This window comes from Punica granatum, chromosome 7 (genome assembly GCF_007655135.1).
Source record: "Punica granatum isolate Tunisia-2019 chromosome 7, ASM765513v2, whole genome shotgun sequence".
Taxonomy (NCBI): domain Eukaryota; kingdom Viridiplantae; phylum Streptophyta; class Magnoliopsida; order Myrtales; family Lythraceae; genus Punica; species Punica granatum.
The window spans coordinates 21,254,162-21,278,991 of NC_045133.1; the positions used below are offsets into that span (position 1 = coordinate 21,254,162).

General features: G+C 37.2%; 1 protein-coding gene across 11 annotated transcripts; it reads left to right on the top strand.

The window, feature by feature from the left end:
- Positions 1-14,089: 14,089 nt before the first annotated feature.
- Positions 14,090-24,713, top strand: LOC116214208 (lysine-specific histone demethylase 1 homolog 3). 11 transcript variants are annotated; one of them, XM_031549555.1, is made up of 11 exons: positions 14,090-16,402; positions 17,181-17,322; positions 17,520-19,787; positions 19,916-20,009; positions 20,540-21,033; positions 21,888-22,580; positions 22,683-22,757; positions 22,944-23,852; positions 23,929-24,016; positions 24,108-24,261; positions 24,372-24,713. In XM_031549555.1, exons 1-8 carry the CDS (start codon positions 14,691-14,693, stop codon positions 23,007-23,009), a joined length of 5,544 nt encoding a protein of 1,847 aa, XP_031405415.1. In that variant the 5' UTR covers positions 14,090-14,690; the 3' UTR covers positions 23,010-23,852; positions 23,929-24,016; positions 24,108-24,261; positions 24,372-24,713. The 11 variants fall into 11 exon arrangements, with proteins under 11 accessions (XP_031405415.1, XP_031405413.1, XP_031405416.1 ...); XM_031549553.1 differs by having other exon boundaries at positions 23,929-23,994; XM_031549556.1 differs by having other exon boundaries at positions 22,944-23,779.
- Positions 24,714-24,830: the final 117 nt, after the last annotated feature.

The following is a 24,830-nucleotide window of genomic DNA, read 5'->3' on the forward strand; positions in this document are numbered from 1 at the left end:
GGTGATTCAATCCCTCTCTCTATTTCTAGTGTTCGTCCTCTTTTTTCTTATTCATTTTTTGTAAAATATATTTTATTAAAAAAATATGTAACGTGGGCATTTTTTACGGATCAGTTAAACAATAACATTAAAGGGAACAAAAATGCATTCTTTGTGAAGTATGTGTTTGTCTATGTCCTTTATTAGATCTACCCGTGTCGATTGAAAATTGGAAATTGGTATTAAAAAAACAATTGCTTAATTACAATATTGATTTTTTTTTGGGTAAACAATTACAATATTGATTTCATATGTAACAATAGTGACTACATTAAAAAAAAGGAATTAGAAGGAAATTTTTAAAAAAACTAAATATTGAAGATCAAAAGTGGACTCTAATAGAAAATAGAAGAAAAAAGATGAAAAGTGATAATCACGGAAGTTACTGGGCGAAAATGAATAAAAAATACAAGTACTAAAATAGAAAAGCATGCAAAATTACTAGATAAAAATGAACAAAAGAATATATTTGACCATAACAGAAAAGTTTACCAACAAAAAAACAAGACTACAACAGAAAATCAGTCAAAGATAAATGGACTAAAATAAAAAAAATAGAAAGTAAACGAAAACAGAAAAGTAATCAAATTTAGTAGATTAAATGTAAAATTTTTCAAAACAAAAATCCTTAGTCAAACTTATTCCCGCTCGGGTGCTTCAGATTGCAGCTCAACACATATTCGAATTTTCGGGTCCAAACGCGTATTCTAGAAGATTCCGAAACAAGAATTTAGCTTAATAGATATTAAGTTTCCTATATTTCTATGATATAGTTTCCCTTAATTAGATATTATTTTCTATATTAGCTTAAGTCAATAATTTTAAGTTTTCTATTTCAGATTGTTTCCTCATTATATTTTAGGAAAGTAATCTGGAGAATATTAGATGTCAGTTTCCTAATTTAGAGTCAAGCGATATGTCTTCCCTCTATATAAATATGCACTTATTATAAGAGAAGATAGAAGAGAGACTTTAATGAATATTTGAATGAAATTGCCTAGAGCGTTTTCCTCTATTTTCTTATCTGAACAAGTCCCTTGTTTAGTGGCGAAAATTCCGATTCTTATAATTCCTCCTTGAGCGTGGCGAATCAAAACGACTTTTCTTACTCGTGGTGAGTTATCTTATCGAGTGAGTATAGTTGGTTCTACTCTCCACCCTTCTTTCTTATCAAGTTCTGGTTCGTGAGCTTATCAGTGAGCCTATCATTTGATATCACCGACTTGCTCTAACCACGAATTGCTTTCGGGGACCGTCCACTTCCAGCTAGCTGTTGCCCGTGCTTAACTACTAACGTCCCCAGACATTATATTTATTTAAGTTTGGATAGGGGGTCACATTTTATTTCCTTTAACGGCCAAACGTCTAGTCAGACTGCCTGCCTTTTTTAAGCCTAAGTCTACACCCAATTGCCGTTTTGATTGAGTCAGTGCTCTCTCAGATTACTCCATTTGATTCGATTATGTTGAGTAAGATATCGCATCAACCCCGCTCAATTGGGGATCTAATTATAATTAGGTAGGCGAAAGATGAATTCAGAGTGATTGCTAGCAGGCCGCTTTAAATCATTAAAGTCGGGTGATCGATCTAATCGTTTGGGATGTCCATATGAATGAACCATAGGTCGTGATTCATGTGCGAGTCGGTTCCCGACATATAACCATGGCCCACGTACCACACGATCATTGAATACAAGAACACTGGTCGAGATCCGCAAGCCACAAATTACATCTGCTCTTGTTTAACAGAATAAACTAAATATTTGGCGGTTAAGCCATTGCTATGTTGAAGTTTGAACGAGGAACAACACTACTATTTACGTTTAGGATAAGAATTCAATACGCATTGATCTCTCACTCTGGGAGTAGTCCATCGTATATTCATTAACAAGCTCATACCGTTTACGTGTATACGATGCGATCACACATCTATAAATCACACAGACTGCCAATTAAAAAACGCTGACAAAATCAATAGTTTGAGCTATATATGGTATGATCAGGAACTGAATCTGGTGGGCACATGAGCTTGATTCTAATTCAGACAGCCCGAATTTCCCACACAGGCATACACTATATATTGTATCAACGGATGTTGGCAAAAATATATTTGATTCGAGTAGGACTCTTTATATTCGATAAATTGATGTTTCTCACAAAAGGCATGCATGCACTAACTAAGAATTAATTGCTAGGGAAAACGCATGTCTACGAGGAATTCCAATGTGATTCGTTCTTCTCTACAACATGCACGAGGAACAATCATGAAAATATGGGCAGATGAGGGGATGATCATCACATATGGCGTGTATATATGTATCTTTAATTGATGTTATGCAATGTCCTCACCTTCTTTAGTCTGCTTATCCCCAAAAAAAAAAAAAAAGTCCACACCTTCGACTTTTCACGACCACATGAAGTACTTTCCATGCATTTTCGGCACTCCACTGTAGATAAAATTGGTCCAATATAGCATTTTGGATTCGATAAGTGCAACACAACTTGTGATTATCACTCTATATAACCATGCATGTCAAAGATTAGATATAACTCGATCTAGAAAATTAAAGTGACTAGCGATTAGTTCCTAGTCATATCTATATCATATATATTATATTATATTGTATATATAATAATAATAAAGTGGAGTAGTGTCTGGTGCTACTGCCAGATGGCCTTAAAATGCTCGAATAGCTAAATGAAATTTTCTCAGTTTTTTTATTTTATTTATTTTTTTTGTAATAGCTTTAATTAAAATGATTTTTTAAATTTTCAAAAGATATTTATGATACTTCCGAATAAAAAAAAATACTTTTTTTTCTATTTTTATGAGTTCTTTTTAATTTTAGAAGATATATGATAGAATTCAAATAAAACGAAATATTTTTTGAATTTTCTGTTAAGACACTGTTAGTTATATAATCTTTAATTAATAAATCATAAGTTTTTGAATTTTTAAAATTGAATGTATATTTTTTGACAACATAATACTTCAGAAACATTTCGAGAAAATATAATATTTAATAATCTTGAATTTTTATTTATTTAATTTATTATATAAGAAATTAATATCTAGTCACCTAGATATTAATATTAAAATAATTATTTATTAATATGTATTTATACATGTGATACATATATTATTACAATAAGTGTGTATATATATTTCTTCTGATAATATATGATTGGGCGGATTATCTTTAATATAATCTTTTTACTTAATTTACTGGTGAAATTCAATTACTATCAGTCATATATAGTTAATGTAAAGGAAAAAGATATTTTTGATCCTATAAATTTGGCATTCAGTTTATTTTAGTCCTATAAGATTTAAAATTACTGAATTAGTCCTACATGTTTGCTTCGTAAAACAATTTTGATCCTATAAGTTTTGGAAAAGACATTTTTAATTCTAGAAATTAGCTTCAATTAAAATGTGGTCCTATAAATTTTGAAAAAGAAAGACATTTTTGGTTCCAAAAATCACGAAATGAATCAAAATTGCCTTACGAAGCAAACACGTAGAACTAATTCGGCACTTTTAAAACTTAGAGATGATCAAAATTGACCGTAGGACCAAAAATATCTTTTTTCCGTTAATGTATATATTTTTATTACGATTTATGATGATTAATTTAAAATATGCAAATATGATATACGGTGAAACTGACAAAAAAGAAAAGTAAATCAAGTTTTACCCGTGTAATGTAGGGTTTCTACGACTAATATATATATACACTATACGTCTGTAAATATAGATTACATATATGTTTGTGTGCGCGTATATATATTATCTACAAGGCAAATTAATGATGGCCATAGCCATTTACATAAAGTACGTACGTTGGCGGGTTGTACTTGTACGTCGTTCATATTTACTACGAATCGCGTTACCAGATCTACAAATTCATCACGTACTAAGGAGACGTTTTTTTTTTTTTTTTTTCTTGTAGGAAGAAGGAACAACAAGCAAGGGTGACAAAACACAAAAGCACAGCGACCAGAACACTTGAAAGGAATGTTCGAAACTTCGAAGCAATGCCTTTGCAACGTGGTTTGGTTTGAGAGACCACTTTGTGGTGTGATTCCTCGCTTTCATCACCTTAAAGGTTTGTACTTTGTGGTTCTTCTCCTGTCTGTTGGTCTATCAACATCGGTGTATCGATAACTTGATCAATCCTGTCACGTCTCTCCATCAACACTAATCTCGACATTGGATCAATCTCATCGAGATCCAACCAATTGCACCTATATGCTGCAGTCGAGTCTTGATATGTATTCTTCGGACGCATGGAGTTTTTCGGTTAACTTTCTCGTTGTTGCGTGAAAGTTAGTCATTCTGTCGGACGTTTACGAAAGAAAATAATGTCAATGATGGAGAACTCCAATCAATCGTCACATGACATATATGGATGTGATTAATTAAACCTTGGGACTTTTAGGCATTATAATTATGCAAATATGGCTAATTAGCTACCTGACTCTGACAGGAAAGAGGAGGAGGAAAAGAATAACAACGCCATGCCAGCTGCTTTTTTTTTTTTTCTTTTTTTGTATAAACAGAAAAAGAAAAGAAAAAAATAAGAAAAAAAAAGACAAAGAGAAACAACAAGCTGGACGATCTCTTGCTCAGTTGCTCTGTCTCTCGCCTCTAACTAATCTCTACCTTTCTTTTTCAGCATTTTTCACCACCTGATAATCAGAATGGGACTCGTTATATATAGTTTAGTTGGTTAGGATATTCGGCTCTTACCCGACAGTCCCGGTTCGTCTAGGCAACGGAAAATATTTTTACTCATATAAAAAAAAGATAATGAGAATATATATAAATTAATGGGTGAATTTAACAATCACGTGAAACGTGGAACTTATGTCTATGGTCTGGAGTTCTTTCTATAATTTTGCCCTATCAAATTGCAGAGGCGGGGTATGTTAGTTATGATGATATCTCTAAAAAGTAGAGCCAATAATAGAGCGAACGATCATCAGTTATAATATAAACTGAAGCTTAACGGTAAGACTGAGTGCTCCATTTTGATAATTATTAGCTCTTTAAATTCTATCGATCGTTTGTATTATTTTAATCTAAACGAAATTTTGACAGCTAATTATTATATTGAAAGTAGAGAATAAATAGAAAATAAAATTTACCGATTGAATAGATATTAAAAGCTTTTTCAAAAAATACAAATTATAATTTTTAGAACTAAACAATTTCTTATTGAATGTCAAAGTATTGTATATTATATATATTTTATTAATATTGTACATATCTACGCAATGCACTCTCATGTGGTTTAGAGAATCCGACGTGTCGAGTTCGAATTCTCCCGAGGACATATTATAGGGTTGGGCTCTTTGACTTGGGTCTGGGATCATCTCCGGCTTTTGTAAACTATACTAGATCCCTTTTGATGTTACACTGACGGGGCCAGTGCTTACATTGATTGTTCAATTCGTCTATGTTCGCGATTAAATACGAGAGCCGGACCATTGCGCAGCGAGAGTGATAATATTGTCATCACTACTTCTCACCATTTTTTATCTATATATAAAAAAGATTTATACCTAGTTGATAAATAAAGTGAGCAACCCAACATTGAACTTAATTAGCGAGCTCCTATCCGCACTTGACTTCTTACTTGGAAGATAGGATCGGTTTCGAGCTTTTAGTCCTTTTTTTTTTTTCTCTCGAGGGAGCCGAGGTGTTTGGGGTTCATCCCACTAATCCCCGGACTTCATTAATCCCCGGACGGTGCACGGAGCGAATAATCATTCCCAAAGTGCTTCAGTGACTTCGAGGGTTTTGAGTCTGAAATTAGATGGATACGTGAGATCCTCCTTAACCATTAGGCCAGATTCATTGGGATTGATTCTTTGCTTTGTTTTCTAATTGTTAACTGAATTCTTTTGCCTTTTCATTTTTCAAAAATCATGTTTTAATTACATGTCTAAAACGCGTCATTGTGCAGACCCTTGAGGAATATTATTCTTCCGTGGGAGTAGAAGATACTATTCTTCTTCTTCTTCTTCTTCTAAGCCTTTCTTCTTTCTTCTTTTCTTTTCTTTTTTCTCCGAATTGGAAAAATACTCCTGATAGGTATAAAGAGGGGGGAAGCTGAGTACATAACTTGCACTTTCGGCGGCCCTCTGATGAATTACAAAAAAATTGTTCTGTCTTTCATCATGGAGGATTACATGTCTTGAAGTAAATTGAAGCATGTCTTGAGCAATTAAAAAAAGACATAAAGAAAGAAAGAAAAAGTAATTGAAAGGACAAAAAAAAAACATATATGACTCCGAAGTAGCAAAGTTTTGAATAAAATCAATAAATTTTATATCTAGTTATAACGTTGATAATTTCTTAACCTATATCTGATTACACAGTCCAAAATTATCCCCATATAAGCTAAGTTTAAATAAACCTCCATGCGATTTACCGTTGCTAACAGTACTTCTAGAGTCATTGGATTCCCCAGAAAAATTTATCGAGAAATTGAGTATAGTATAACCAGTCTAGTGGCAAACTCTGACGTATACAACCATGATACTTTGAATTCAATTCTCGCTTATAGGATTTCTCGTATCTTTTATTTAATCAGAAGTTATTAATGATGATACTGTAAATCTTATGCATTTAGTAACATTGATTTTTGCGTTTTGCCAACACAAGTTTAGATTAATGTTTGTATATCCTAAACTTGATGAGTTGAAGATGGCCCAACATCGTTCAATATCTTTCGCTGGCTGAATATAGATCAGGTTAGAAATTAGTCACTTTATTCGCACATTTTGACGCATCAAACGACAAAATTTCATAATTACACTTTCTTAACCTTAATCGCATAACTCTCCCTGTATAAAAGTCACGAGTACGTATTAAGTATTTTAACAAAGAAAAAGTGACATAAATTTTAAATAGTTCTCGCATAGAGCAGTATGGAACGTACATAACTATAAGGGTTAATAATAAAAAATGTACCACTTTTCACATTTTAATAAATTTAATACTAACTTTATTTCTTAACCTAAAAATGCATGAACTTTCAATTTGATAACAATTCTAGCACGGTGTCAAATTTTCTGTCAATTTGGATGGAAATTGCTGACGTGTAGGTTGAGTGGGATCCACTATATTTTTTTAATAACAAGATTATTTCAGAAAATAAAACAAATAATAAATAATTTTTTTAAAAAAAGCAAAATCGAGAAGGAGGGGCTGTTGTCGACGGTGGGGGCCTCGTCGTCAGCTTCTGTGGTTGCCAACAAACTCGACCGGGGGATGGTGGCCGGAATCGAGGCCCCAAATTAGGGATCACCCCCTATTGGGTTTGCCAGTGACCACAGAGGCTGCCGGTGACCCCAATCGGCTTGGAATGATGGCCGAGGTCGTGCCTTAGCCCACCAAAATCGGGAGAAGTCCCAATTTGGGGGTTCTCCTAATTGTCCGGGGGAGCCTCGATTTCAGTGTGGTCTCTAGTGACCCCAATTGGGGTGATGGTGGCTGGCGACGAGGTCCCCACACCGGCCATCGTCCCTCCTCCCCAATTTTGCTCTTTTTTTTTCTTTTAAAATTTCCTTTTAAAATTTTTTGAAATAATTTTATTATTAAAAAAATATGGTGGGTCACACTCGACCTACACGTCAGCAATTTCCATCTAAATTAACAAAAAATTTGATGCCGTACTAGAATTATTATCAAATCGAAAGTTTGTGCATTTTTACGTTAAAGAAAAATGTTCATGCTAAAATTGTTAAAATGTGAAAAGTTTGTACTTTTTTTGTTATTAATCCTAACTATAATCATCAATCAATAAACGAATGTTTTATGTTTGAAACAGAGAAGCTTAGACGTAAAAGACATGTTAGTCATCATCAATTAGAAGACTTTAGAATAACAAATTAAACACCTATAACGTGCAACTTCTGATTATTTATAGCAAAGAGAAAACGTGCTTCTTGATTAATTAGATTCCATTGGGTCAAAATAGTAGGTACGGGTCCAATACATTGGCCCAAAATATCGACATCTGGGCTGATTGTGTCATATCGTTTCTCTCCTCCGAAGTGGGAAGGCGGATAATTTTTCACGATCCCATTCGATTTGCTCCCGGCAGGAGAATAATTCTATGTACTCTGTACAGTTAAATAGACAACACGAGAGAAATTTCTCGATTTGAATTGGCTATGTCATATCATGATTGTTAAAGTTGTTGCTTGGGCCTTCATGACCTACTTGCATGGGCCCAATAACACCAGCCCAATGTTAAGTGCGAGCTTTTGGAGACGTGATCGTTTAATATCTGAAATACATGCTTAGCGGAATTGCAATTTCGTTAATCGTGTGGGAAAATTAAGATTGCTCGCGAGTATATATTGTAGTGAAAATAATGCTGAAATTAAAATATCGAATAGAACAATTGTGATTCATGAAAGGATGATTCGAGTTATCGATGTCGGTATGGAATCCATGTTTTCAACCGTCAATTTTTCGTAGAGCTTTGTTGTTCATATTTCCGTGCAAATACAATATGAACAATCAATTCAGTGAGAAATACAAACACTCTTGTTCTATTGAAAATGTGTCATAAAACATTATGCATATAAATTTATATTTAATTGTATTTTCTATATTTTGATTGAAAGTGAAAAAAAGGTTTGATGTACGCATGGGCTATCTAAGAGATCTTTTGTTTATGTGTTGATGGTGACATGCGAGATAATGCATTAGACAGCGGTGAATAATTTTCTAGAAAGAAATCTTATTTCTTTTTGAAACAATCACATATTAAATAAATGTGCCGAAACCATGGTATTCCAATTCGAAATGCAAAAGATTTTTATTGAATTATGGAGGGTTGGTATTTCTTCAGAAAACAGTGGACAAAGAGTTTTTATTTTATTTTTTATATTGCAGATCACCTGATATTTAGAAGATTAATATGCTCAATTTATCTACTTTCGAGTCTGGTCAGCTCACTAAAAAATAAATGGATAAAGAGTTTCCATGGGAATTATATGTTTACCTTTTGGCATGCATTGCATGGCATTTAGTAATTCAATAGGCCCAAAGGTGGGTCGGCTTATCAAAAGGTAAAACTCCTTAATTATAGATATTTTTCATTTACAAGACTCGAACTGAAGATTTAGTTAAAGATCAACAAATCATGAACCACGGTAATAAGAGAGGCTTATAAATCTAGAACAAGAATTATGCGAAATAAAGGAACACCTAAGTCTCATCGGGCCACTATTGAGGATTGAACTCAGGATCTATTAATTTTGGATTAACATCTTATGACGCTGTACTAAGACCTCTTCCTTTGGTTATATGTTTATTTGAATATATATTTCCAGAATAATATATTTTCATTCCGAAAATGTTAATGGTCTTGCATGACAATTTAATATGATTGTACCCTTCCCTAAATGAACTGTTGTCATTATTTATTTATGGTACATTTATGTTCTGTTTGGTTTTGGGGGAAATAGATGGGAGGGGTTTATTTGAAATTTTCCAAAGATAGGGATAAACAAAAACAAATAATCTCCTAGTAAATGCAACCTTGAACTACTTTGAAAGCACCCCTTCCTCCTTGGGATGGCAATAGTATAGGCAAAAGATCGATCCTATTCCTGGATAACTGCATTAACCTTTTATAGTGCATGCACCAAATGCTTACGGGGGTGCATAATGAGATCACTACGATAGAAGTGATTATGTTTTGATGAAAAATCGTGGATATATAGAAACCAGAACACAATTTTTATGTTTTAATTTAGACCATATAAATATAGCTTAGACTAATTTCCTGACCCATTGTCCAAGCTTGATCTCGGGCCACTTAATTTCTAATCCATTTAATATGAAATAATAAAACTATAGAGAGATAGAATAATAAATTAATGATAGCTTTTATTTATAGGTTTACATTTAAATTTTTTTATTTAATATTATTACATTTTCATGCATATTCTATTCATTTAATTTTCCGGTGCAATATGATGCAGATAACTACTGTTTTCTGATGGTGTGAATATGGTCTTCACTTTTCGAAACCACCACATATATGGTACGAAAATGGTGTGCAATTTTTGATCTTTATGTGGTCATGGTTTTTGTAGTATCCGCACAGTTGCCATCCGTAGTTCCGCCGAGCCCAAATTTAAGGATGTGTATTTATTGTTTGTTTCCTAATGGTGAACTTGACTTGTGACTATTCACCTTGGTAAAATCACTTATATGATGCAGTGCTCTCCGAGGTCCGAGTAATACTTCAATATACAATTTTGTGCGTCTAATACCTTAAGTTCACCTTTACAATAAGAAAATCAATAAACAGTCATATGATCCAGAGATTGATGTAAAATTCGATATAAAGACATGTCATCTTTATTTGGATTTCCAACGAATTCGCAAGTCGTTTTTCGTATTTAACTGATAATTCTCGCATCAAGTTAAGGGTTTGCTGGTTGCGGAATTGAACATCTAAACAGTAATATTTATGTCAACTTCAAGTGAGAGTAATCAGTGAACGAACTATTGATTTGTTGATGTAACCTTAATCAATTACTAGTCAGCAATGTCATCTAAGCAATTAGTTCTTGTAATTTGAATTTTAGTTTAAAAAAATTCTGGTTCGAGGTGAAGTATCTATATAACTAGATAATACCCAAGTTTTGCGCGGTAATATTTAATCAGTTGTTTTATAACCAAATATAATAATCAATACTAATGATGCGAATAAATAAAAGTAAGAAAATAAAATAAATAACTACTCAAATCTTTTAAGAATGCGAATGACACATATATATAGCTCGTACCTCTACCTTAAAGAAATATCACATAAGAGTAAAGGTCTATAAAAAAATTAAAGCAAATAGAATATATATATATATATATATAATGAGTTTCTAAGTCCATCATTTATAGAATTTTCAGTGCATTGAATTTGAAAAGGAATCTCTTATTTCAATGAGTTTTTATTATTCCATATGACTTTCAATTTTTTAAAATCAATACATTCAATTAATATGAACAAATATAAAAATTTCGTTGAATCTTTATAAATCAAATAAAATATGGCAAAAAAATTCACTTAATCAGAATTTGAGAAGACAAATACACAAATGTCCATATTCGAAATTGCATTTTCTGAGCAGTTCAAAAGACGACTAATCATGACTGAAAGTTTGCAAACAACGATATCTTATAAGAGCCTGTCGGCTTTTATATATTATAATAGATAATAGATTGTTGGGACATTCACTATATCACGCCAAAAATTCAACTACATATCGTAAATTCTTTACTCTGCATTGCATGACCCTTTACAACTATCACTTCGTATTAACTAAATAACTAGTCTAGATAATGGATTGCTGGGAAAATCACTACATCGTGCCAAAAATTCAAATACACCAAAATCGTAAATTCTTGACTCCTCAGTGCACGACCCTTTACAATTCTCACTTCTTATTAACTAAATAACTAGTCTATCACTTGCGCGTTGCATTGAGCATTTTGTTTATTCTAGAGGAAGGTGGCTTCGGCAATGGCACAAGTCTCCTGTTTGGAATCATAAAATCTTGAGTTTGATTTTTGTTAGTGCAACTTTCATAGTCCTTCATTTAGATTTTTGGAAAAAAATTTCCACAAGAATGGGAATTTTTCAATTTTTTCTTAAAGAATAGTTAAAAAAAGGGCAACGGGTCCTGTCATGTAAATCAAAGATGAACTTTTCAAAAAATGAAAGCTCGAGTATATATATGTCGTTATGTTCTTAGAAATTTGAAGAAAAAAAGTTAATAAATTCAATGGCGCCATACAAAAGTAGAAATTCTTATATTCGGGGGTGATATAAGGGATTTTGTAAGCGCATTTTCATCATCTCTCAGGCAAAATCAGTGTTTAGTCAATGTGTAAAATTTTTCAGTTCCAAAATAATTTTGTGTCAGATTATTTGGTTATATGAAAATTTTTGCTTATTTAATATTTCACAAGTACAAATAATCATCAATTATAATTATGATTATTCCATATTAGCATTTCTCAAACACTTTTTAAATAATTTTTAGTTGAGATGAACATTATCTTTTAAAAATTCTGTTTCAATATTTTTTCACGAGAAAAAGTATTATCCCACAAGTATAATCGAATTAGATTGAAGAAATTTTCACTAGAAACGCATTAAATTTCTTCAGCTGCCCCACGATGATCAGCGAACTACCAAACATTTCTTAGGGTGAAAATTTATTAAATTTTATCTCCCATATTCAAAATATGGGAGATAAAAATTGGGGTAATGTAGGGTGAAAATTATAAATAACAATTTGCAGGGATGTTCAATGTAAGGGCAAACTTTTAAAAATCATAATTTTTAGGGTAAAATATGAGAGAGGCTTGTCATCATGTGGCTCCATCCCTAGGTAGTCGATTTCATTCCCCAAGAATCCTATTGATTTTTTTTTCTAATTAATGAATAAAAGTAAAAGAATTATAATAAGTTTGTACTAAAGTAATTTTCATATATGGAAAAGTAATTGATTTATGTGGGATTTGGCTCTTTTTTTTGCTGAATGGAGACAATATTATTAATAGATAAGAAAAGAGTTCATATGAACCTTCTACATCTTGGCTTCCCTGGAGAGGAAAACAGAAGTTGGGAAGAGAGGAGATGAGGATGAGTCCATTATGATTACACAATGTAGCCCAACTAGCTAAATTGTGGCATTAGGAAGGAAGTTTGGTGTGTTTGGGACCCATGGATCAGTCCGGATGTCAATAGACCGACCATTTGCTATCCTGAAACAAGCTCATTTCCTCAGAAGTGAAATTGCATTGCAGATTCCTTTCCAAGGTAAGAGGATCTTTGATTGGGAGAACGATGGAGGAAGGGCTGGTGTTTCAGATATTTCCTTCGAAGGAACCGAACATGTCGTCTATCGGAGTTCTGGGCAATTGCCTAAGCGAGTTCGGAAATAAGAGCAATAATTTGATCCCACATCCTTCGAAACCCAAGCCCTCCATTAGATTTAGGAGAGCAAAGTAGATTTCCGGGATTTAAGATGAATCGTGGAATTGTCAAGAGAATTGTTGCCCCATCAAAAATTTGAGAACATGGAACCGAGCTTTTGACAAAGGGTCTTTGCAAGAAGAAATGTGGTCATGGTGTAAGCTCGAAGGGATGCTGCAACTGTACGAATAAGAACATGTTTTCCATCTTGAGAGAGGACTCTAGACTTCCAAGAACTAATTGTGGCAACATTTTCCCTTTTTTACTTTTGGCATGCCAATTTTATAATTTGAAAGAAACTGTTAGACGATAAAATCAGTTGTTTAAAACAATTTTTGTCCCTTGTAATTTTTCTCCATCATCCATTGAAGAGGTTAGCAACAACAAATCTCGGTTTCGTGGAATAAAGAACAATGGTCAAACTTATTCCTAGAGCAAGGCTAATAAATTTAGATTAGTGAAAGTATATTTTAACTCAAAATACATTAAACCCCTTTAGCTACACCCGACGAGCAACGAACTATCCGAACATTCTATTATTGGAAAAGCAAGCTGCAGCGGCGGTTTCCCTTTTTGATTTTGGCATCTGATCCTAACCTGTTTGAGAGAAACAGTTAAACGGTAAACCAATCATTCAGAGTAATCCTGTTCCTAGTAGTTTTTTTTTCTATCATCCACCGAAGATGCGAGCAATTACAAATCCCGATTGATTTCCTCTCAGACTGCAACTAAGTACGGAGCCATTGTCAAACTTACTTGATATGAGTGATCTCCAGTAGTCGACAAGTCGATAAACCCGATGAGAAAATTCAAAAAACTTCCATCAATGTCCTTAATTTATGAAAGAAAAATGCCCACCGCATTATCAACTGGATCCCAAAACAGCTCCCTTGGAGCTGCCAAATTAGGTTTTCACATGAATTTCCTTTTATTTTCATCCAAAATCTTTTCCTATTCACAATTTCCACGACTCAAACCGGCGCACTCTAAGAGCCCGACCACTTCAAAATCCACGGGCTAATGTGCGCGGCATCCCCTTCCGCTCTCACTCTCCCTTCCCTCTCTCTCTCTCTCCCTTCCCTCTCTCTCTCTCTCTCTCTCTCTCTCTCTCTCTGTCTGCAAAAATCAATCCGTTAAACGCTAATATAATTAAAAAAAAAAATTGCGAGCTCTCTCTTCCAATACAGAGGTCTCTGTTTCCCCAATCGCCGGTTCCATCTGTCACTCCCCAGCAGAGGCGTTACAGTGTAAGGGAAGCCCTATCTCTCTCCGTCGCCTCTTCAAATTCTGAGTCTTTCGTTGATTCCTATGCTGTCTGGAGGATTTGTGTGAATTGTTGAGAGTTCTTCGAGTGGAATACAGTGAGGGAACTCACTCAATCGAGCAGCATTCGTTGTGCCCATTAGGGTTCTTGGTGCTTGAAGGTTGAGCTTGAGGTTGTGGTTTTTGATGGGATGATTTGCTGTGCGAGGGGGGAATTTCTTGGTGGGGTTTGCGTTTTGGCTCTGTGATTGTTGAGGTGTGGAAGGTGATGCTTTTCGTGATTGATTGCCGTGTGTTGACTTGGGCATTGAAGCTGGGCTAGGTTGGGGCTAGGTTTTGTTGTCTGGTTTTGTGGAATTCTAGGGTTGAAAAGATGGAAGGGGAGGAGGAGAAGAGTGGTGCGGTGAAGAAGAGGGACAAGACAGTCGAGATTGGTTTCGATTCAGACGATGATGAGCCGATTGGGACCTTGCTGAAGCTGAAAAAGCCACGGAAGGCTAAGAAGGCGAGGCTAGGGTTGGAAGCGGACAGCGACAAGGGTAATAAAGTTGAGGCCACTAAAGAAAAATCGGTGGCTGTGGATGATGATGATTCGGGTGGAATGGATGATACGTTGGCATGCTTCAGGAGGAAGCTGAAGGGTCCTAAGAAAGATGGTGGGTTGAAAGTTTCAAGGGAGAGGAGTGTTTCTTCGGCAGAAGTAGATCAATCGAAGCAATCTTCAAGTTTGAAGGATGCATCTGTTGATGAGACATCTGCTGAGAATGTTGTGGAAATGGGCCACAATGCGGTCGATCATGGCTCTGATAAAAAAGCAGACAAAAAGAAGCAGGGAAAGGCAAGCAAATGTAAGTTAGAGAAGGTAAAGAAGTTATCTTATGACCTATCTGAATCTCGTGATAATTCGGTGCATTTGGAGTCCCAGGAAGTTGCTAGAAGTGGTTCTAAGGATTCAGCTGATGAACCTGTGGAAGACTCACTGTCATCATTTTTCAAGAAGGCACAAGCTGGTGGAGTTAGTAAATTCCAAAAAGCTCTGGGTTCGAAATCGAAGAAGGGAAAGATAATAAAGAAAGCCAGTTCGAATGGTGGCTCTTCCCAAGGTGATGAAGAACGTTCTCACTCTGCCACTTTCAGAAAGATGTCAGGTTGCTCTTTTTCTGTGAAAGTGGCTAGCCAGAACCATGCCAAAGAGAGTCCTAATAGACGCTCTGTTTCAGCTCCAAAGGAATGCTTTCAAGTGGAAAATAGAAGCTCCGATGACAATACATGCTGTGCTCCCAGCTTCATTGAAGAGACGCATAACGTGGCTAAGGGTCTGGTTTCTGCCCAGGAGGTTAACCCCCCGGAACCTTTTGACGCTGAAAAGCCTTGCTCTGGAGATGTTGAACTTATGAGCACCCAAGGCAATGAGATCAGTCTAGCTGCAGAGGTTATGGTGGAAGCTGAATCGGGCAAGACTGAAACTAATAGAGTGTCTACTGATGCGGTTTCTGAAGATAAAGCTGATGTGTCCATGTCAAGGTTGGGAGATGAAGTTCAGGACTGTTGCTTCGATAATAAGTTATTGGATAACTCATGCACAGATGCAGCAGAAGATGTATGCAGATCATGCAACGGAAGGAACTCAGAAGTTCCAGTGAAGACTGTTGAAGATGTTCTTGTGACAGGCGGGCTTCAGAACGACACATGGAGAAGGTCTACAACTCCTGTTGATGATGACATTACAATGGATGAGATTCTGGACGAGAATGAAAATTCATTGCCTGAATCTGGTAGCAAAGAAAACAGACTATCTGTAGCACAGCGTCGCAAAGCTAAGAAGTACAGACAAGAAGACATGGCTTATGAGGGAGATGCTGAATGGGACACTCTGATAAGTGAGCATGGTTTTCTTGAAAGTTACCAGCTTATGGACAGTGACCGTCCTCATAGAAGCAGAGGAAAAGTCGATTCCTCAGTGAATGGCAGTGCTGCAGCTGTATCAGTGGGACTAAAAGCTCGTGCTGCTGGTCCAGTGGAGAAGATCAAATTCAAGGAGGTCTTCAAACGCAAAGGTGGGCTGCAGGAGTATCTGGAGTGCAGGTATTTACTCCTTAGACCTGTGTACATTTGCCATACACTATAATTTAACGATAGCCTATAAGTGAAAGTTATTGCTTTTGTAGTATTATCTTCCAGCTATTTGATTTTCTCGATAGCCTTAGCTTTTCATTTTCATTAGACTTTATCTAATTTTTCCTGGATAATTCGTCTTTAGAGAGGGCAATATCATGAAATATGGACTCAGGCTCTTAACAGGTGGCATTTTCATATAGTTTTGTGCTATGATGACCTTGTCTTCTCAGAGCTGATTTTGGTATTTCTTCTAGCATTGGTTATTGGAGGTTAGATTTATAGGTGGTTTCAACTGTACCCAGCAATCATACAAGCCTTATGTATGTCTCCAGAGGCTTTTCACATTTCAGTCTTTTGTGCATCACTTTCTATAGATTAACATACAATGATAAGGGGAAAAAAAAAAAAGGAAAGAAAACCTCCATCTTCTGCAGACGATATCAACTTGGTAGGGTATGTGAGTTCTCGTTGAAGTTACCTTTCGAAGTGTCTTACTTGTTATGTGATGTGTCTGCGCCTCTCTGTATTTAATCATCTGAAACTGAGTTTTCTATATGATACTTTGCTGTGGCAACCTTGAAGTAACCTTTTGAAGTGTCTTGCTTGTTATGTGATGTGTCTGGGCCTCTCTGTATCTAATCCTCTGAAACTGAGTTTTCTATATGACACTTGGCTGTGGCAACCTTGGGACTTCCATTTCAGTTCAGTAGCTTATGCCATTGAACTCATTGTTTTCTCCATGCAGAAACTGGATCTTGAGTCTCTGGAGCAAAGATATGAGCCGTATACTATCTCTTGCCGACTGTAGTGTTTCAGATATTCCCTTGGAGGATGAATCACCCCGTTCTTCTTTGCTTAGAGAGATCTATGCATTTCTAGATCAAAATGTGAGTCTTTGCTTAACTTTTAAATCGTCACCTTATCCAGCCAAAGAAGAATATAAATTTCTTGGGCTGCTTCTAGAATTTGTAGTTTCTGGTATGTCTAGTTGATTGCTATTGCCAGTTTACATAATCTTCCGCTGCTGCTATTAGCTTAATTTTACGCGTTTCGTTTTTTGAGGCTAAAGGTTTACATTGTACAGGGTTATATAAATGTTGGGGTCGCATGTGCGAAGCAGAATGCTGAGCTGGTTGGACCTCAAGATGGAGAACAGATCGAAAAGCCTGGCGGGATGCTCTTTGTTGATTCAGAACTAGGAATCGGTTCTAATATTAATAATGGCATGACTTCTGACGCTGCTCTAATTGACGAAAATCATAAATCGGAGATTACTGAGTGTTTGCCAAGGAAACTAGAATCACCCAATGCCACAAATGGCAAAAATTACCAGGGCAGTGACAAGTTGGATATTGATTCGACTGATACAAAATTACCCAGTAGATCAGTTAAAATGGATGATTTTGCTGATTATCCAACTCCCATGCTCGTGGAGTCTAGAGAGGATATGGCTGTAACTACTGAAGTAAAAGGTGATTCTCACTTAACTGTTAGCACCTTATGCATTCCTGCAGAAGGTGAGTCTGATGAAAAACATGGTCATGACTTTGGAAAAAGGATTATAGTCATAGGAGCTGGTCCTGCTGGGTTAACAGCTGCCAGGCACTTGAAGCGACAGGGTTTTTCTGTTACGGTGCTTGAGGCTAGAAGCAGAATAGGAGGTCGTGTCTATACCGACCGATCATCTCTTTCAGTCCCTGTTGATCTTGGTGCCAGCATTATTACAGGCGTTGAAGCTGATGTGGCCTCTGAAAGAAGACCAGATCCTTCATCATTGGTTTGTACTCAATTGGGCATTGAGTTGACCGTTTTGAATAGTGATTGTCCCCTATATGATATTGTGACGGGTCAAAAAGTTCCTTCAGATCTCGATGAAGCTCTTGAAGCAGAGTATAATGGCCTTCTTGATGACATGGTTCTGGTTGTTGCACAGAATGGTGAAAGGGCTATGAAAATGTCTCTTGAGGATGGTTTAGAGTATGCCCTCAAGAGACGTCGGATGGCTCGGATTGGAACTGATACTGGAGAAGCTGAGCTAAGGGATTCTTTGCCTGCACCGGATAATTCAAAAACTAGCATTGACAATGGAGTTACTGAGAACAGTTGTGTCATAGAGGAAGATATCCTGAGTCCTCTGGAGAGAAGGGTCATGAACTGGCATTTCGCGCACCTTGAGTATGGGTGCGCTGCTTTGCTTAAAGAAGTATCTCTTCCTTACTGGAATCAAGATGATGTTTTTGGAGGATTTGGAGGAGCCCATTGTATGATCAAAGGAGGTTTTAGTGCAGTTGTTGAGTCTCTTGGAAAAGGACTCGATATACTTTTAGACCATGTCGTGACTGAAATCTCATACAGTTCCAAGGACTCTGAAGCAACTGATGACCATTTAAGCCAGGTCAAAGTCTGCACATCCAATGGGCGTGAGTTTTTAGGGGATGCAGTTCTCATTACTGTACCCCTGGGGTGCTTGAAAGCAGAAAGCATCAAGTTTCTTCCGCCTTTACCTCATTGGAAGCAATCTTCCATTAAACGACTTGGCTTCGGTGTCCTCAACAAAATAGTTCTAGAATTCCCGGAAGTTTTTTGGGATGATTCTGTAGATTATTTTGGAGCGACTGCTGAAGAGACTGATCACAGGGGTCAGTGCTTCATGTTCTGGAACATCAAGAAAACTGTTGGGGCACCTGTACTTATAGCCTTACTTGTTGGTAAGGCAGCTAAAGATGGAGAACACATGAGCCCGCAGGATCATGCAGATCATGCGGTAATGGTTCTTCGTAAACTTTTTGGGGAGGCATCAGTCCCTAATCCAGTTGGGTCTGTGGTGACAGATTGGGGAAGGGATCCTTTCAGCTATGGAGCTTACTCATATGTCGCCATTGGAGCTTCTGGAGAGGATTATGATATCATAGGCAAGCCTGTTGAGAACTGCATATTTTTCGCTGGAGAAGCGACCTGCAAGGAGCACCCAGACACAGTTGGGGGAGCAATGATGAGCGGGTTGAGGGAAGCAGTGAGAATAATGGACATATTGAGTACTGGAAATGATTACAGAACCGAAGTTGAGGCACTGGAGGCTGCACAGAGGCAGTCTGATGGGGAAAGGGATGAAGTTAGAGACATCATGAAGAGGCTTGATGCGGTGGAGCTCTCTAATTACCTGTACAAGAACTCCTTGGAAGGGGAGCAGATTCTGTCCAAGGAAGCCTTGCTGCGGGAGCTGTTTTTCAGTGCAAAAGCCACTTCAGGGAGGCTACGTGTGGCCAAAGCACTTCTTAATCTTCCTGTTGAGGCCTTGAAAACTTTTGCTGGAACCAAAGAAGGCCTTAGCACGCTGAACTCGTGGATCCTGGTAAAATTTTGTTCAGATCTTCTCTTTTTTCCTTCCAGATCCACAGCCTCCTTTTTCCTTCTCTATCTCTCGCCACCTCTTTTATCACTGTTATTTTTGCTCATTAAAGAATAACAACACTGTGCTAGGATTCTATGGGGAAGGATGCCACCCAACTTCTGCGTCACTGTGTTCGTCTCTTGGTCCGTGTTTCTACTGATCTACGAGCCATTCGTTTGTCAGGTACACTTAATAATTCTTCAGTTTTGGGCTTGTATTAAAACTAGATAAAGACGCTCTACATGCATTACCACTATGATTGAGTGGCAGAATACTTGATAGACTGCATCAGGAAATAGCTTCTTACTTGATTTTAGTATGATTCCTGGTTTTTCTGCATCTTATCAATCAGAGTTTCTTGCTGTTGAAGTAATATCATGTCAAACACTGTCGCAAAGAGGCTCTCTATTGGACATGAACCATGCCTTTTTTAATATCATCTTTTCAAACAGAGGCTAACTATCATAACCTGATAACTTCATGAAAAAAGAAATTCAAATATTTGCATCTCATTACTGTTATCATCTTCCGACTTTGTGAAGACATGTCAACTGACACCATTACACGTGGACCAGCTCTGGCACGAAAGAATTTTCTTCTTTGTGTTGAGCTATAAATGAGATCTCATTTCACTATTGACATTGCATGAAACATGTCCAAGATATTCTGATACCCCTATGGTTATTTGTTTATGATTCTGTTTATTGATGCAGGTATTGGGAAAACTGTGAAGGAGAAAGTCTGTGTACATACCAGCCGTGATATACGTGCCATAGCAAGTCAACTGGTCAATGTTTGGCTCGAAGTCTTCCGTAAAGAAAAGGCCTCTAATGGTAAACTGAATGTAGTGAGGCAGAATACTGCCTTGGATTCCTTGAAGATTAGGCCCATTAGAGAGCCGTTTTCTGGAAAGGCAGCTTTACGAGCACAGCATGGTGGTTCCGATAATAAGGGAAACTCCCATACTTCTGTTTCTTCAGGAAGCCAAGCTGCCTCTAGCGGCAATAAGAAGGTGAAGGGTAGACCTACAAAGTTGGAAACGATCAATGATTCGAAATCAGAAAGCGATTCATCAAGGTCTCGAGGATCAGTACGTAGACATGATTTGAAGGTGGAGGAGGATGAGAGCATTCCCATGTCCGAGGAAGAAAAGGCTGCCTTTGCTGCTGCAGAAGAAGCCCGTGCTAAAGCAATTGCAGCTGCTGAGGTTTGTTTCCCTTCCCCCTATGCTCATTGTAGGTATTCTCTGACTTAGGTACCTGCACTTAGGTCCCGTTTGGTAGGCGGGAATGGAATTGAATGCCTACTTCTTCATTTCACTTCATTCTCTTATATAATATCACTTGTGTTAGTTGGAAAGGGCATTCCCTCATTATCATATTTTTCCTTTTTGATGGAAAGAGCATTCCCTCATTATCATATTTTTCCTTCATTCTGATGGAAAGGGCATTCCCTTAAACAACAAAGGGAATGGTCATTCCCTCATTTTGTGCTAGTAGTTGTGAAGTATCATATATGTTCTTTTAATTTATATTTCTAAGAATATATATAACATGATATCTAGGTAAATAAGTTCAATATTATAATTGTATTCCTTCATTTTATAATGGTTAATAAAGAAAATCAGAAATTTTCACTCAATGTTGTTACATCGCTCTATATAAAATCCATTCCTTACCATTCCATTCCCGCATACCAAACGGGACCTTATGTTCTATCCTAAGCCATTGTAAAGAATGACCTCCAGGAACAATTTACAGAAAAGATATTGGTAAATTATATTTAATGCTTGCTGTGATATATTTGCTTCTCAGCGATTCAGTTATATTATTTGAATACTGGAACTGATGTGAAGTTACTCACCATACTATATGCTCTTTTCAGTATTATTTGAATACAGGAGCCAATTAGGATTTGCAGCCCTAAAGAAACTAGATTTTTTAGTCTGTTATAGAATGATCTTTACCTCTATTGCTCCTCCTTTTCTCTTTTCTGGTGAGATCCTTTTCACTTGTCTGCTTCAAGGTAAGTGTATTTACTTGCTCCACATAAATGCTGCAGGCCTTTGCATCAGCAGAAGCAAACTACAGTGCAATGATGCACCTTCCTAAAATACCTTCCTTCCACAAATTTGCAAGGCGGGAGCAGTACGCTCAGTGGCCTGGTGGTGTCCTGGGAAGGCAAGACTGTCTATCGGAAATAGATTCTCGTAACTGTAGAGTTAGGGACTGGTCTGTGGATTTCCCTGCTGCTTTTGGCAACCTCGACATTGCACGGGTGTCCCTGGATAACCGCTCGCATCGGAGCCACTCAAACGAGGTTGCAGGTCAGCCGAACTTGGCAGAGAACTCAGGAGAAAGTGTAGCAGTAGATAGCAGCATATTCACGAAAGCTTGGGTAGATGCTTCAGGAAGTGAGAGTGGAAAAGACTATCATGCCATCGAGAGATGGCAGTCTCAAGCTGCTGCAGCAGGGTCTGATTTCTTCAACTCGAATGAGCACATGATGGATGAGGGTGACTCGAATATGATTTCAAGACCTGCAGCCACTTGGAGGAACGATGGAATTGCAAATGAGAGCTCTGTTTCACCGGGCACGGTGAACAAGGGGCCAAAGGATAATCAGCTTAGAGGACCAGACAAAATCAAACAAGCAGTTGTTGATTATGTGGCATCATTGCTGATGCCCCTGTATAAGGCAAGAAAAATTGATCGGGATGGGTACAAGTCAATTATGAAGAAAACTGCTACTAAGGTTTTTCTTTATCCTGATTCTTGCTCCTCCCCCTGATTATGTTAACAAACTTGTATGGATGATTACGTGTTTCTGAACTCTCAATCGATGCGTAAATTTCAGGTCATGGAGCAAGCTGCAGATGCAGAGAAAGCAATGGCTGTTTACCAGTTTCTTGACTACAAGCGCAAGAATAAGGTGACCGTTTCTCTTGTAGTGAATACCTGAACTAGGGTGGTTTTCTCCTCTCATTGATGATTCTCTGATGATTGGTTGTTCTTTTTGTCCCCAATTTTTAACTGGTATCATGCTTTTAATTGTTTGCACAAAGATTAACTATTTTTATATTATCTTAGCCTTTCTCTGATATAATTTATCTTGCAGATCCGAGCTTTTGTAGACACATTGATTGAGAGGCACATGGCAGCAAAGGCAGCTGGAAAGCCTTGAAACTACCTTGAGCAAAGTGGAGTTTTATCCTCTCAATTCAGCCATTATTGATGATTGGAGGATGAAGAGGTGATTGGAATCTCCCCTGTTTAGCTGCTCAATCCCGGGCCCTTTCAGTTCAATCTTGATGAGTGCAGGCAAACATAGCTCAAGTGCATGGTGTCTGCAGACCGTTTTTGCTGCTGAATTACTTTCTTTTGCATCGAATCGGCTAACTGCTTCTCATAGCTTTGCTGCTAATCAATAAACTAGTGTCATCAAGGTGGCCTGCGAGCAATGAGGATTTCTCCCAGCAATCACGCAGGCCAATGAGGATTTCTCCCAGCAATCAGTTTGAAATCATTGGGAACTCAAGGCTGTACTCCTAAAGGGTGGAAATTTCAAACCCTATTTTCTCTAGGGATGACCTATAGATTGGACAGATACAGACATTTTCATTATGTTTTGACTCTCAAGAATGTACAGAGTAGGATGATTGTAGTGATCAAGAGCCATACAGAACATCTCTAAGATCTCTTTGCTAGTTCTTTAGGTGCTCTAATTTTGTTTAGAACATTATTTTTCAAACTAATGGACTCCCTTTCATCTCCTCTCAAAATAAAGTGCATAGCATCACTATTTCTTCCCGTATTGAATCAATATTTCCTGAGGAACCATGCTAGTGAATTTGATCAGCTCGAGCATCCTGGCCTAATTGGACGCGAATATTGATGCAAATTGCTTGTCTTATACGACTATTACAGCAAGTTTCAAGAACTAGCAATTGGCTGGTAAGATTCCTGCTCTGGTTTCAGTTTGCTCATCCTAACGTAAGATCCGCAATGAATGTTCCTCCTGATCTGAGTGAGTCCATTAAAGATTATGTTCCTCTCATAGTACCGTATTGCTTCTTTCTAATCCATGCTTGGTCAATGAACAGGTTCGCAGATGTTGTGTTACCATGCAAGCTACGATCTTTGCCCCTTCTCTGGATGTTAATGGTTATGTAAGCCACCTTCTTATTTTCGGTGTGTTGCTACTGCACTGCATACTTGGCGTATTCTGTGTTCCTGATGTGTATTGCACTAGTTCTCGTCTTAGTCATATCATCATGTGCAGGCTGTACTCTTATTCTAGTTATATTTCGACTCCGACGGAATCATCCGTGCCAGGAAGAGCCTTTTGTTATAGACAATGCTATGACCCTGTTTTGGTCTCTACGTTTCTCGCCTTTGTCTCACAGGTTACAAGTTTGCTCAGATTTTTCTTCGAGGTAATAGAGCATTCCCCATTTTGGGTTATTTCTCATTTGTTTCCTCAGTCAGGGAAGCTGTTTTGTTCTTGCACTCTTCTCCAGTCCTGATTCCTGTATCTCTTGACCAGTCACAATTTGCTGGAATAGGGCATGTTTACAAGGTGATTCGACTTAACCGAGTCACTTCAAGGAGAAGATGAGATCTCATCAAATATGTCATGTACCGGTATGTGACATGACCGAGTTTGTCGCCTAACCATATTATTACGGTCATGATAGGACCACTGGTGAATGGATAAGAAGTTGTTGCCGTCTTGAGTGTTACTTTCTTTTCATCTTTCAAATCTGAAAATATCTGTGCCGTGCAATGTATTCTTATCTTTGTAGTGCTAGTAAATCCTTGTTTTATTTGCATCACCTGTGAACTCGTTTTACTCCCATCCTCAGTACAATGGTCATTTTATCACTCAGATCAGATGTCTTTTAACTTTAAATTATGACATCTTGTAAATACCCGGAGGAGCTCTGTTTTAGATCCACGGTTGCTCAATACCCGGTCAGGTCTCATATTCTCGGACATTCCGCTT

What these genes read in the sequence shown, in the direction of transcription:
- LOC116214208 (XM_031549547.1), top strand. Translation starts at nt 14,691, where the DNA reads ATGGAAGGGGAGGAGGAGAAGAGTGGTGCGGTGAAGAAGAGGGACAAG. An exon ending in ACGAGCCATTCGTTTGTCAG is followed by an intron (nt 20,010 to 20,539) that starts GTACACTTAATA and finishes TTATTGATGCAG; the next exon opens with GTATTGGGAAAACTGTGAAG. An exon ending in ACTACAAGCGCAAGAATAAG is followed by an intron (nt 22,758 to 22,943) that starts GTGACCGTTTCT and finishes TTTATCTTGCAG; the next exon opens with ATCCGAGCTTTTGTAGACAC.